Raw genomic sequence first — 14,235 nt, 5'->3', positions numbered from 1 at the left:
GAGAAAAAAAATTATTTATTTGTCGCGACTAATAAATTGGTCGCCAAAGCAGGAAAACAATACACCTGTAATTCCTAATAATTCATTCAATCCCATAATAAACCTATAATTTTAAAGCATCATTTAAATTAACTGAATCATTAACATTCGACACGATACATAATTCATTAACATTCGACACAATACAACTATACTAAATTTTCATTCACTAGTCACATCCATCTAGTATAACAATTTGAAACATAACTATTTGTTATCCATACACATCCATCCAAAAATATTTAATCCTCTCAAAAATGCTTATACTGCCAAGTAGTCTTGTACAATTTAGCTTCGTAAACTTGTTAAGAAATATGTTGGGGAGGATGCTCGTTTGGTTCGTGAACAGACATGATTGATTCTGGCCTTGAACCCTCTGTTGAAGTTACTCTCTACACAAACCATGAAAAAAATCAACATCTTTATCATTGTTCAAAAAGAAAATAACTTAAACAGGGTAAGAACATACCGAAGAAACAGCCCTGTTTCCAGCTCGTCGGTCACCATTACCATTAGAGCTAGATTTTGCAACTTTTGATCCACTTTTCAATGACGGCTCCATCGATATTGTTTTAGCCACTTCAAATGTTTCTAGGAACAAAGAAAAATTATGTCACTATGAAACAACACTACCGAACAAAGATAATAAAACCTCAACAAACTTCACTACAACATACCTTGAAAAGCCCCAGAGTGCTTCAGTCGTTTAAGAACAATAGCTAAGGCAGGTCCTTGAATATCTTTCAAATTCTTGGTCACCTAGTCATGTAACAAGACAATAAACTCAGGAGTTCTGCTAGTTTTTTGACAAAAACCAAATGAGGCACCAGAAATTTTTGTCTACATACTGTATCAGGACCACATACACTGAAAATTTCACCAATACATACTTCAGCTGCTTTACGAACATCTGCTGATTTATCCTATATATAAATGCAAAACCAAGCAATTAGAGCTATAAACAACCCCAAAATAAGAAACAACCAGGAACAAAATAGTGAACCCAACTCAACCATACCTCAAATGGTTTTTTTCCACACTCAGCTTCAAGTGCACTTAGAAGAGCAGGTTTGACATCTGAAAGAAATCCCTTGATGTCTGCAACAACAGGTACATCTTAGAATTCTTATCCTTAACTCAACATACCCCTAGTTTTCACAAACCAAATGACAAGTTACCTAGACCAACAAACATATGTAAAGCACCAATTAGTTTAATAGTGGCATTTCTAGTGGCAGCAACACTGGATTGCAAACCCGTATCTTTGCAAAAATCAATTAAATCCTATAAACATGTACATCATATTAAGACAACTAGTTGACATAATAAAACTGCAACTTAATCAAAAAAGTTATCCAGCCAGATTTGTTAGAGACACACTACGCCAAAACAGGGCATTAACGGCGATTTTTTTAACGGCGGTAACGAAAACCGTCGTTAAAGGTACTATTAACGGCGGTAACGAAAACCGTCGTTAAAGGTATCATTAACGGCGGTTTTGTTACCGCCGTTAAAAAAACTGCCGTTAATGCCCACTTTTAACGGCGGTAACAAAATCGCCGCTAATGCCCAATCATTACCGCCGTTAATGACGGCGGTCTTTGCCGGCGAAACTCTGGCGTGCTCCGGCGAAACTCCGGTGAGCTCTGGCGAAACCATCTACAATAAAGTAAAAGTAATGTTTAAATATTTATTTAGGGAATATATTTCATGAAGAGTGGCTATGGTAGAGTGGTTAGTGTGGGTGGATGAGAGGTTGAGGGTTCAAGACTTGGGGAGTGCAAGAAGAAAGAATTATTTTTTGAAAAATTTGAACCTATTTACGGCGGTAAAAAACCGCCGTTTTTGGTCCTATGTGACCGCCGTTTTTGGTTGACTTTTAACGACGGTAATTTACCTTTTTACGACGGTTATACTTTTTCCGACACGCGCATAAACGGCGGTAACAAAACCGCCGTTAATACCACCGTTAACGGCGGTTTTACAGCCTTTAACGGCGGTAAAAAACCGCCGCTAAAGCCCAATTTTGGCGTAGTGACAACTAGCTGAGCAATCAAGCCCTTAGAAACCAACATTACTCCTGGATGTTTAACAACCTAATTACTTACCATGTAGGCAAAGAACAACACATTTTTTTGGAAACTTGGATGCAGTAGAAGCTATGTAAGTGACAACATCAATAACCTGTTGTTGTACCTGCAAATTTCAGTACACGATGATTAATAAGCTAACAGCCATAACAACCTTGCCAGTAAGATAAGCAAAAAAGTTAAATACCTGTATCCCCTCCGCCTACTCTTTAAGTGAGACAATGGCTGCAGCAACAGGGGGGGTTACTCACTATACATTCAAGCATGAAGTGAAACACTTGTAACATGTGCAAAACTAAAAAGGTATAAACTATGTGCAATTAAAGAGACATAAAAATTAGGGGACAAAGTCCAACCACTTTACGATACTATAATCAATATAAAAAGATGAAGTTAACTTGCTGAACCAGTAACGCCAAAACAAAACATGCAAACTTCTAACAAAACCACAAGCACCGTATATAGACATGTGACACATATCTCCTCTGAACATAAAAGGTCATGGGAGACAATTTTGGGCAAGAGACTAAACCAATAATGTATACTTTGCCAGCATGCCATTGCAATTTTTTTTTTTCTTTTCGGTAAGCGCAACCAAAAGATAAGAACCTTAATAGTTCCACTATTAAAGTACTAATATTTTAATTTTTATCCTCCTTTTAGGTGTCATTGTCAAATCCTACTCCAACACAAATACAATTCAATGATTGCTAATTGGAGGTTGAGCAATTATATCAGACACTAATTACTTCTCTAGGTAGCATATCTTACAAATGATGAGTTATTGAAGACCTAACAGGAACTTATTCAGGCATAATTAACTATCAAAGCTCCATTCCCTTTAAATGACCTAAAATTTGCAATTCACCTGAAGTGGGCCCTTCAGCACAATAAATATTTTCTTACTTTCCAATTTCTCAATAGGCAATAACATAGCACATAAATTCGAGGAATGGCACAAGTGACGTTCCATATAGTGGTAAACCCAGCGTCATAAACTTTGAAGCTCTTTCATTCTTCCCTTCATGATCACCAAAACTCATGGTACATGTTCAAGAGAAATCAGAAAAACTAAGTATAAACATTGGACATGGAAAGAGAATAACCTTCCAGCCGTTCTTTCCATACAGCACTCTTCAATTGTGAAACACTATCAGCATTTATAAGAGAACCTATTCTGCTTTCAATCTCTTCAAGACTCAGTGTTGGTTCAAGGAAAGGTGAGTGAAGAAGGATTGAGCAATGAAGAGATTGATGATGTTCTTGATCTTCAAAGCAAACTAGTTAAAGATTATGTTTGGCATTGAATATAGTTGTTGTATATTTTTAACAAACATGGATCTGGCATTATTGAAGTCTAAACTGAATATCTTCCCTGGTTTATCATCTTCTCTCACCAGATTTAATTTATGTTCACATATTAATGTACCTTTTTACATATGTGGTCTATTATGATGTTCGGACATAATGAGCAGGTTCACACATTCAAGAAAGCATGTGTAGTTGCTTATCCAAGAATAGAGACTCAAAATGACATCACCCTCTGTTGGCAAACACATCAAAAAAAAACATTTAAGTGGCAAGAAATATCAAGAAACACAAAAGCAATAAAAACTCAAAATCCATATATACTAAATTAACGATACTAAACCTTGTTTTTAACACCAAACGACACGGCAACTCCGCCTTCGTTCATTTCAACCTCCTGCTTGGCATCAACCTTGAGATCCACAACAATGGTCTTGCTCTCCAAATCCCAAATCTTAATGCTAGCCTCAGTACCAGCACAAAGCCAGTACCTATTAGGGCTAAAGCACAGAGCATTAATAATCGAACTCGAATCGAGCGAGTAAAGCTTCTTTCCCTCAGCCAGATCCCACAACAAAATAACTCCATCTTTCCCACCACTCGCACACAGCGACCTATCGGGCGACACGGCCACCGTATTCATATACCCAGAATGCCCAGCAAGCGAAGCCCTAATCTTACAATTGGTCAAATTCCAAATCTTCAAAGTCCGATCCCAAGACGAAGACACAATCGTAGGCTGAAGATTATTAGGGCTAAATCGAACACAACTGACCCAATCAGAATGAGCATCACCATCTTGAATCGTGTACTTACACTCACCCAAAGTGTTCCACAGCTTGATCGAGCGGTCTTGGGAAGCAGAGATGATTTGGCAATTATCGAAGGAGAAAGCGACGGAGAGGACATCTTTGGTGTGGCCGACGAAGCGGTGAGCAGTGATGCCAGTGGAGAGGTCCCAGAGGCGAAGAGTGGGCACCGATTGAGAGGAAGAACACAGAGAGGGAGAGGGCAGACCGAGAAACAAAGAGAGAGGGCACCGATTTGATTTTATTTATTTATTTTTTTTCTGATTTCATGGTACAAAACGACGTCGTTTTAAAATTAGCGACCAAATTATTTGTCGCCAAAAAATTTCAATTCCTACCCCTACTAAAAATCAAATTTCCCTCCCAAACTTTTGGCGACCAAAAGACCATATTAGTCACAGAAAAAGTACCTTCGCCGACAAACTTTTTTAGTCGCCAAATCTCAATCAATGGCGACTAAAATATTAGTTGTTAAAAGTACTAATTTGGCGACTAATTTTTTTTGATTGTTGAAAATAAGTTTTTGGCATCCAAATTTTTGGTCGCCAAAAATTATGTGACCTTCCATAACCAAATTTGTAGTTGGTCGACAAAAGTATACCACTTTCTGCGACTAACTCATTTTTTGGTTGCCAAAATATAACTTTTTGTGACCAATAATATTTGGTCGTCAAAAATAATGATCATTCGCGACTAATTAATATTTAGTCGTCAAATGTCATTTTTTTACGACCAAAATTTTTTTGATCAGTAAAAGTGATCGGTAATTGTGTAAATTCTTGGGGTGTTATACCAAATTTATATTGTTACATAAAATATTGCGAACTTAAAACAAGACATTGAATTGAGCATCTCACATATTTCACGGAGCTACAGTATCGTTGACTTTGGGGCCATGTTTGGTAAAATACATACTTCCAATTCATTTTCAAATAAATATGACACTTGATTGCAATTTCAAGGATAGAGCCTTATAAATTTATAGATGAATAATGTTATATGTACTAATTAATGCATTATATACTAATTAATGTAGGTAACATCACCGTTTATAGATTTACATTGCTAATTCCATCTTATACAATTCCTGTTTGGGAGGAGGGTTAGATGCTAAAATAATTAATAAAGACAACATAGATTAAAATAAGTAGTAAGATAAAAGATCATATTTAAACTATAATTATTTTATTTTTTTCCTTATAATTATTAAATCAACTATATAAAAAAAAAACAATCGTCTCAAAAATAATTTTTTTAACCAGACTAAAATAACTAAAAAACTATCTAAAATAGCCAAATTCTCAAATAGTGTCAAGAGAGCCATTTTCAAGTTAACCACAAAATCGAAAATTAATTTATGAAATAACAAACAAACAAAAGACTTCAAAAAAAAAAATTAAGAAAGAATGTTCAACTTAATTCCTAAGTTTTAGATTACAATGTTAATTAAGCTACGTTAAAATTATAATTTTGAGTAAATTCATAAATAATTTTTTTTAAAAAAATAATAAATATTTCATTCATATATATATATATATTTAAATCACTATCTAAATTTACAATCTAAATACAACAATGTGCAACTCTATCTTATAAATTTATAGATTTACATACCTAATCCCATTCGATACAATCCTTGTTTAGAAAAAGGGTTTGGAGGCTAAAATAGTTAATAAAAATAAAATAGACTAAATAATTAATAAGACAAAATATCACATTTATATCATAATCATTTCATTTTTCTTTCAAAACTATCAAATCAATTATAAACAAAAGTCAACTGTCTTCTCAAATATAACTTTTTTAACTAAAATAACGAAAAAAATAAAAAAAGCCAACTAAAATAGCCAAGTCCGAAACAGGGTAAAGAGAGCCATTTTCGAGTTAACCACAAAATCGAAAATTAATTTATGAAATAACAGACAAAAAAGGACTTAATAAAAAAAATTAAGAAAAAAAGTTCAACAAAATTACTGTGTGTTTGATAACGTTTACGTTTTTAGTTTATATTTACAAAAAATTTATAAACTGATTTTTGTTTATTTTTTGAAAAACATAAACTATAAACGCGTTTGGTAATTGACAAAATGTTTACAAAATTTAAAAAATATAAAAAAGAGTGAAAAATAGCAAGTGGTAGTAAGTGACGGCGAAAGACGGTGGTGGCAAGTGGCGGCGAAAGACGATGGGTGGTGGGTAGCTGCTGGTGGTGGTGGTGGGTGGTAGGTGGTAGGTGTTGGCGGGTGGGTGGGTGACAGTGGCGGACGGTGGGTTGTCGCGAGTGGGCGGTGGTGGCGGTGGCGGGTGATGGTGGCAGGTGGGTGGCAGATGGTGGGTGGTGGCGGGTGCTGATAGTGGGTGGGTGGGTGACGGTGGCGGGTGATGGGTGGTGGCGAGTGGGTGGTGGTGGCAGGTGGGTGGCGGGTGGTGGCGGGTGGGTGGTGATGGTGGTTGGGTGGGTGACGGTGACGGGTGGTGGGTGGTAGCGAGTGGGTAGTGGTAGTGGTGGTGGTGGTGGCGGGTGGTGGTGGTGGTAAGTGGGTGACGGATGGCGGGTGGTGGTGGGTGGTGGTGGTGGTGGGTGGGTGAGTGGGTGACGGTGGCGGGTGGTAGGTGGTAGCGAGTGGGTGGTGGTGGTGGGTGGTGGTGGCAGGTAGGCGGCGGGTGAGTGGTAGGTGATGGTGGTGGTGGTAGTGGTGGTAATGGTGGTGGCAGGTGGGTGGGTGACAGGTGGTTGGTGGTGGTGGGTGGCTGGTGGTGGCAGGTGGTGGTGACAGGTGGGTAGTGAGTGGTGATGGCAAGTAGGTGGCGGGCGGTGGTGGCGGGCGGCGGATGGTAGTGGCGGGTGGTGGATGGCAGGTGGGTGGCAGTGGTGGCAAGGGGTGGGTGGTGGTTGCAGGTGGTGGCAGGTGGTGGGTGGTGGTGGCAGGTGAGTGGTAAGTAGTGGTGGTGGTGGTGGTGGGTGGTGGCGGCTGAAGAAGGTGGTGGAAAATGGTGGCGGGTGATGGCTAGTGTTGGGTGGTTAAAAAAAAAAACTGAAAACTCAAAATGGAAACATATTTTTTGTGTTTTCATTTTTTGGCTAAAATTATAAACTGAGACCACTGATTTATAAATCAAAAATTTTACCAAACAAATTTTTATTTGAGTTTTTAAAATTTTTGTAAATATAAATAGAAAACTGAAAACGTAAGTGTTACCAAACGGTAACTAAAGTTTTAGATTACAATGTTAACTAAGGTACGGTAAAATTATAATTTTGAGTAAATTCATAAATAATTTTTTTTAAATAATAAATAATTCATTCATATATATTTAAATCTCTATCTAAATTTATATCTCAATACAGCAATGTGCGACACTATCTGATCAAATGTAACACCTTTTTTTTTTCTTTTTTTCTTTTTTTAACAAAAATGTAATACTTGAGTTGAAATTTTATGTACAATGCAGCTTTGCTTTTCGAATTTTCTCTCCACATATGGAGAAACAAAAATACCAAATTCCTGTAATTTGTAAATCGCAAAACAAAAAACATAATAAGAACTGATTTATTCATTTATTTCATGTACATGGGACTCATCTATGGTATCCACGTGTCAACACATGAGTCCTGTATCACCAAAATAATCATCAACAAATACAAATACAAATACACCCCTATGTGAAACCAAGATACAGATCAATAACATAGAAAAACACAACAGTGATTTAAAAAAACAAAAAAATAAATTAAAAGAAAAAGAAAAAGAAAAAAGAAGAAATGTTGAAATAAAACTTCTAAAAAGGTAAACAGAGAGGAAAACAATCTCATCCGTCCATACAAGTACAGATCTAAATCCAATGAGCCTCCACGCGTCCCAACACGTCTCTGTCTCTACATGAAAGCCAAGGCAAGGAATGTTCCAGTGAGTGCAGTCCCAGCAATAGCGACTCTGCTCACAGCGGACGCACCACTTGTCGGTGGCGTGGTACTAGATGTGGGCGCCACCGTCGGAGATGGGGTGGGGGCGGGCGGAGCCGGCGGCGATGCGACGCTGGGAGCCGGGGACGGGGCCTTGGAGGGGGTCTTGGCGGGGGAGGGCGACGGCGACGGCGTTGGTGTGTGAACCGGAGTCGGTGCCGGCGAGGGAATCACCGGGGTCGGAGCCGGAACTGGAGCTGTAACCGGCGTCGGAGAAGGAGGAGAAGGAGAAGGAGCAGGAGAAGGAGAAGGAGGAGGAATTGACGGCGGCGGAGTAGGTGTGGCGGTGGGTGAAACCTTTGGAGAAGCAGCAGGGGCTTGTGCTAAGCATGAGGTGGTGAAGAGAGAGAGTAGAAAGAGAAGTTGAAAACCGCGAGAACCCATAATCTTTTCTGTTTTGGTTTCTTTCTAGAGAGAGAAACAGAGACTTTTAGAGAGAGAGAGAGAGAGAGAGAGGAGAGAGTTTGAGATGAAGGTGGGGTGACTGTAATGTGATGGGGAGGTATATAAAAGGTGGAGAGAGAATGTGGAGGTTGAGAGATAGAGATTAATCAATAGAGTAGAGATTCCTCGAGTCGGTTAATATAGATATATGTAGTGCAAGTACATATATCATATGTCATATATGTTTTGTACCACCCCATATATCATATATGTTGGTAGATACAAGTTATATATATTATCACGTATAGACAGCAAGGCAAGGCAAGGCAAGCTCATGATTCACACGGTGACTTCAAAAGAGCTCATCGTTTTCTTTCTTGGAAACTTCTTGAGATATTAGCGTACGTGGAGGTGCACCATAAACATCCAATGAAACGCGAACACCTGTCCAGACAAGGATATTTTAGTAACTTGGTAGTGCTTTAATGTTTTAAAAAATTTAAAATTGATACTGACATTAATTTTATAAATTTAATTTAATTTTAGTAAATTTTAATGTCAGGAGCGAAAATGATTAATTTTTAATGTCATTAGCAAAAAGGATTGACATTAATTTTCTCTACTGACATTAATTTTTAGCTAAAATATCCTTGTCTGGACAGTAGCGAAAAGCCAAACAAATATGAATCAAAAAAAAACGAAAGAAGAAAAACCAAACAAATCAAACAAACTGATTGACATTAATTTTTAAAAAAATAATTTTTAATTTTTTGTATTTTTATTTTTAGTGAATATTTTTTAAATTTTAAACAATTTTTTTATTTTTTTAGATGCACATTACTTAGATGTATTTAAAAAAAATTTAAATTTTAAACAGTTTTTTTACTTTTTTAAATACACAAAAATAAAAAAATATACTGAATTTTCGATTTTTTGGTATTTTTGATATTTAGTAAATTTTTTAAAGATTTTTTTTTATAAATATTATACTTTTTAAGTGTATTTATATTAGGTACGTCTAAAAATTTAAAAAAAAAATTACTTAAAATATTAAAAAAATTAGTGAAAACAAAAAAAAATATAAAAAATAAAAAAGTAAAATTCTCTGAAAAATGATATCTAAAAATTGAAACCAAACATAGTAAATATTGTAATGGAAAATTTGTTAAGAAATGGATTTTATGGTTAATGTGGTGTAGATATCTGCATCAGATTCATTTTTAATGTACTACATATTATATTAATTAAATTTTTTATTTTGTTAACTTTTTTGAATAATTTTACATATGGAGAGAAAATGTATTTTAAAAAATATTTTATAAATAAAATTGTGAGTGGAACTGACACAACACCAAATTTAAAATTATAGTTCCACCTATGGATTTGAGTATGTTGTTTGTTTTGAGTTTTTAAATCATAATTCTACATCTATTTCTCATAACTCAATTCAAAACATAATTATTACTTTTCAAAACTCATAACCAAACACATAATTCAAAACTCTTTTCAAAACTCAATTCGAATCAATATTTTAATTTTTTAAATATTTTAAAAACATTTTAATTTTGTTAAGATTTTAAATATTTTAATATTTAAATATGTTACGATTTTTTTAATTTTTTAATTTTTTGAATATTTTAAAATATTTTAATTTCAAAATACTACGATTTTAATTTTTTAAATTTTAAAATATTTTATAAAAATAAATTCAAACTCTATTTTATAAATTTTTTTTAATATTTTAATTTTTTTTGTTATGAATTGGGTTACGATTTGAGTGTAAAGTTGTGAAAATAGTATGGAGTTTCGAGTTATGTGTTTGGTTATGAGTTTTAAAAATAATTTCTTAATTGAGTTTTGTTTTATGCGTTTCGTTATGATTTGAGTATAAAGTTGTTTTTAAATTTAAAATATTAACATTTTAAATTTTTAAAATTTTTAAAATATTTAAATTTTTACGATTTAAATTTTTTGAATATTTATTTTAATTTTTTACTTATTAAATTTTTTAGATTATTTAAATATTTATGATTTAAATTTTGTGAATATTTATTTTGAAAAAAAAATTATTTCCTTTGTAGTATTTTCAATTAAAAAATTGATTAATGTTATTTTCTGTTAATAATAAAAAAATTTAATTGAATTTTAAAAAGAGTTTGATTATAAGTGTTGATCAGAATTTTTAATAGTGTGAAAGTAGTGTGTTTTGTTATGAGTTATAACAATTTGAATTAAGTTTTGAAAGCTCTTTCCAAAACTCATAACTAAATAAATTTTTTTACTTCACATATCAAATCAAACTTTCAAAACTTAATTTCACACTCAATTCAAAACTTAATTCCGCACTCAATTTAAAACTCAATTCAACACTCTATTCAAAAACTATAATCAAAAAATTTTCTACACTTAAATCATAATTTCACAACACACAAACTTAAAATACAACTCATATTCTCAAATCATATTTACAAAATTCTACCAAATGCAACCTAAATCTCTACTATTTATTTTGTTTTGAGTACCTTTTGAAATACTCATTCAAAATTTATATGTATATATATATTGGAATTCTTGAAGCCCCATAATAATTTTTTCTATTTTATTGTATTATAAGGTAAGTACAAAAAATTGTAAATTTTGTTAATTTGTAACATATTTTCTTAAGAGTTGTTAAACTATCAATTTTGTGACAGTAAGAGAGTTAAAAGTTTAGAATTCGAGTCGGTAGAGCAACTGTAATTATTTCATTGTAATTTTTTTTTGATCTGCAAATATTAATTGTTAGTTGTTAAATTAGCATTTATAAGAGTAAATTTAAAAAAAAAAAATCATTGTAATATAACTTATTATCCCCATAATATCATATCACATGACAAAAACTACAAATAAAAAGTAAAACTCAGTAAAAGTAGCAATTTTGTGATCAAGCAAAAAATATAGAGATTGAAGTTGAAAATTACGGAAATCCATCATCCATCTAATATGGAGGAGATCAATAAGTTGATGGGGGTCAGTGAAACGTCTCCATCTACTAATCTGATCAAAGTCGTGCTTGTATATATGTACAATATACACACACAATTATATATTATATGTACTATTGCCCTGTTTGTTTCGTTGGATATAAAATGGAGGATATAATATGATGTGAGATTTAGTCAGGATATATAATGAATAGGATATAAATATTGGATAGTATATCCCCCAAGTCATGTTTGTTGACTTGATATATAAGATTGGATATATGTTATGCATGTTTGTTTTACAAAATATATTGTGGGATATAACAAGTAATTTCCAAGATTGCCCTCATAATATTATATTATATTAAATTAAATTAAATAATATTATATTATATTAAATTCAAAATTTATATTAAATTAAATTCAATAATATTATATTAAATTAAATTAAATTAAATAATATTATATTATATTATATTATATTCAAAATTTGTATTAAATTAAATAATATTATATTAAATTAAATTAAATTCAATAATATTTATATTAAATTAAATTCAATAATATTTATATTAAATTAAATTCAATAATTATATTATATTAAATTCAAAATTTTATATTAAATTATATTATATTAAATTCAATTCAATAATATTATATTAACTTAAATTAAATTAAATAATATTATATTATATTATATTATATTCAAAATTTGTATTAAATTAAATAATATTATATTAAAGTAAATTAAATTCAATAATATTTATATTAAATTAAATTCAATAATTATATTATATTAAATTAAATAATATTATATTATATTAAATTCAAAATTTTATATTAAATTATATTATATTAAATTAAATTCAATAATATTATATTATATTAAATTCAAAATTTGTATTAAATTATATTATATTAAATTAAATTAAATTAAATAATATAATATTATATTATATTAAATTCAATAATATTTATATTATATTAAATTCAATAATATTAAATTAAATTCAATAATTATATTATATTAAATTCAAAAAAATATATTAAATTATATTATGTTAGATAGAAAAAAGGGTAAATTGGACTTTTTACATCATATCCCCACCAAGGGGATATGATATAATGGGGGGGGTGTGGTATTGTATATCCTCCACTTTTGGGGGATATACAATCCCACCGGATATTATATCCCCTTCAAAAAAAAATTGCAAACATAGGATATATGGACCCCACCGGATATAATATCCAATCCCAATCTTTATATCCCCCAATCAAACAGGGCCTATGAAAATTTTGAAATTCTTAAAAGAAATTTACAATTTAATGTCTCGTTTGATAATATCAATTTTTAGTTTAAAAGTCATAAATCACAAAAAAAATAAAAATAAAATAAAAATCCAACAATTTATATTAAAAAGTCAAAAAAATTATTTTCTCTCTACGTTTTGTAAATCTTTTCGTAAAAAATTAAAAAATTATCTCAAAAATATTAACATTTTTTATATCATACTTTAATCAAAAAGTTAAAAAATCACTTAAAAAACTTGTTCCCAAACAAAGACAATAATATGATTTGACAAAGTGTCATTTTTTGATTGAGATCTCTTTTGGAGATGAGGTTAAAAGTAATTTTTTAATTTTTAACCTCTTTTGGGCTATATTATTTATCTATTTTTTTAACATATTTTTAAAAAAATATATAAAAAACTAAACTTTAACTTTTAATTCACTTCTCAAAACAATTATAATTATACACTTGATTATATAAGATTCACCACTTTTATCATATCATTCTAAATACATTTATATATATAAAATATGAATTTTTAGCATTGTTGCGTTATTATAAATATATGGAAAAATTATTTATAAGTCATATTAGGGAGACTTATGTTACATATGGTCCTACTAAAAAACTTATGTTCCCATAAGTCCTCTGAGAAGTTTGTTGACACATTTACCCTCAATATTAGTTGTTAATATCATAAATAATAGTAAAACAATATATAAGAAATTGAATGTTACCATAGATCATATTTATATAAACGTAACGTAACGTGACACCTACATAAACGTAACGTAACACTTATGATCTATAACAACATTCAATTTCTTATATAGGAAATTGAATTTTACCATAGATTATATCTATATAAACGTAACGTAACGTGACAACTACATAAACGTAACGTGACACCTGTGATCTATGGCAACATTCAATTTCCTAATTGAATATTGCCATAGATCATATTTATATGAAACGTAACATGACACCAAAATAAACCAGCAACATTTTCACATTCAATTTAAAAAACTAAAAACTCATTAAGTTTGTGAAACATAACGTAACACGTTACGTTAGTCACATTACGTTTATATATGTATCATGTCACATTACGTTTATGTAGGATCTTATGGAATATATTCTTATCTAAATAAAACTTGATACTCTATAAAAAATTATACAAAACTTAACCCAATATAAACGTCTAAAAAAGACTTATAAATAAATCTCCCTAAATATATATATCTAACGGTTGAGTCTATGTGTAAATGTATATAATATATTTTCCACACCTTCCTCACAGTCTGTCCTCCGCGCCAACCTTTCCAACCACCACTAGCGTTCCACCCATTGAAAAAACAAAAGAAAAAAAAACATTTCCAACCACTAT

The 14,235-nt window shown here is 31.6% G+C and overlaps 1 protein-coding gene across 1 annotated transcript; it reads right to left on the bottom strand.

Moving 5' to 3' along the window:
• Positions 1 to 344: 344 nt before the first annotated feature.
• On the bottom strand, positions 345 to 4,476 carry LOC114269556 (uncharacterized; the record flags this gene model as incomplete). Its single annotated transcript, XM_082916969.1, has 8 exons — positions 345 to 431; positions 509 to 630; positions 717 to 798; positions 888 to 962; positions 1,058 to 1,137; positions 1,218 to 1,301; positions 2,148 to 2,235; positions 3,781 to 4,476. Coding segments are annotated over 8 exons (1,314 nt in total), but the record flags the coding sequence as incomplete, so codon positions are not given.
• Between the last annotated feature and the right edge of the window lie 9,759 nt (positions 4,477 to 14,235).

This window comes from Camellia sinensis, chromosome 1 (assembly GCF_055761805.1).
Source record: "Camellia sinensis isolate YWXY chromosome 1, ASM5576180v1, whole genome shotgun sequence".
NCBI lineage: Eukaryota > Viridiplantae > Streptophyta > Magnoliopsida > Ericales > Theaceae > Camellia > Camellia sinensis.
The sequence above is the reverse complement of the archived record's forward strand: the minus strand, read 5'-3'. Positions and strand labels throughout refer to the sequence as shown.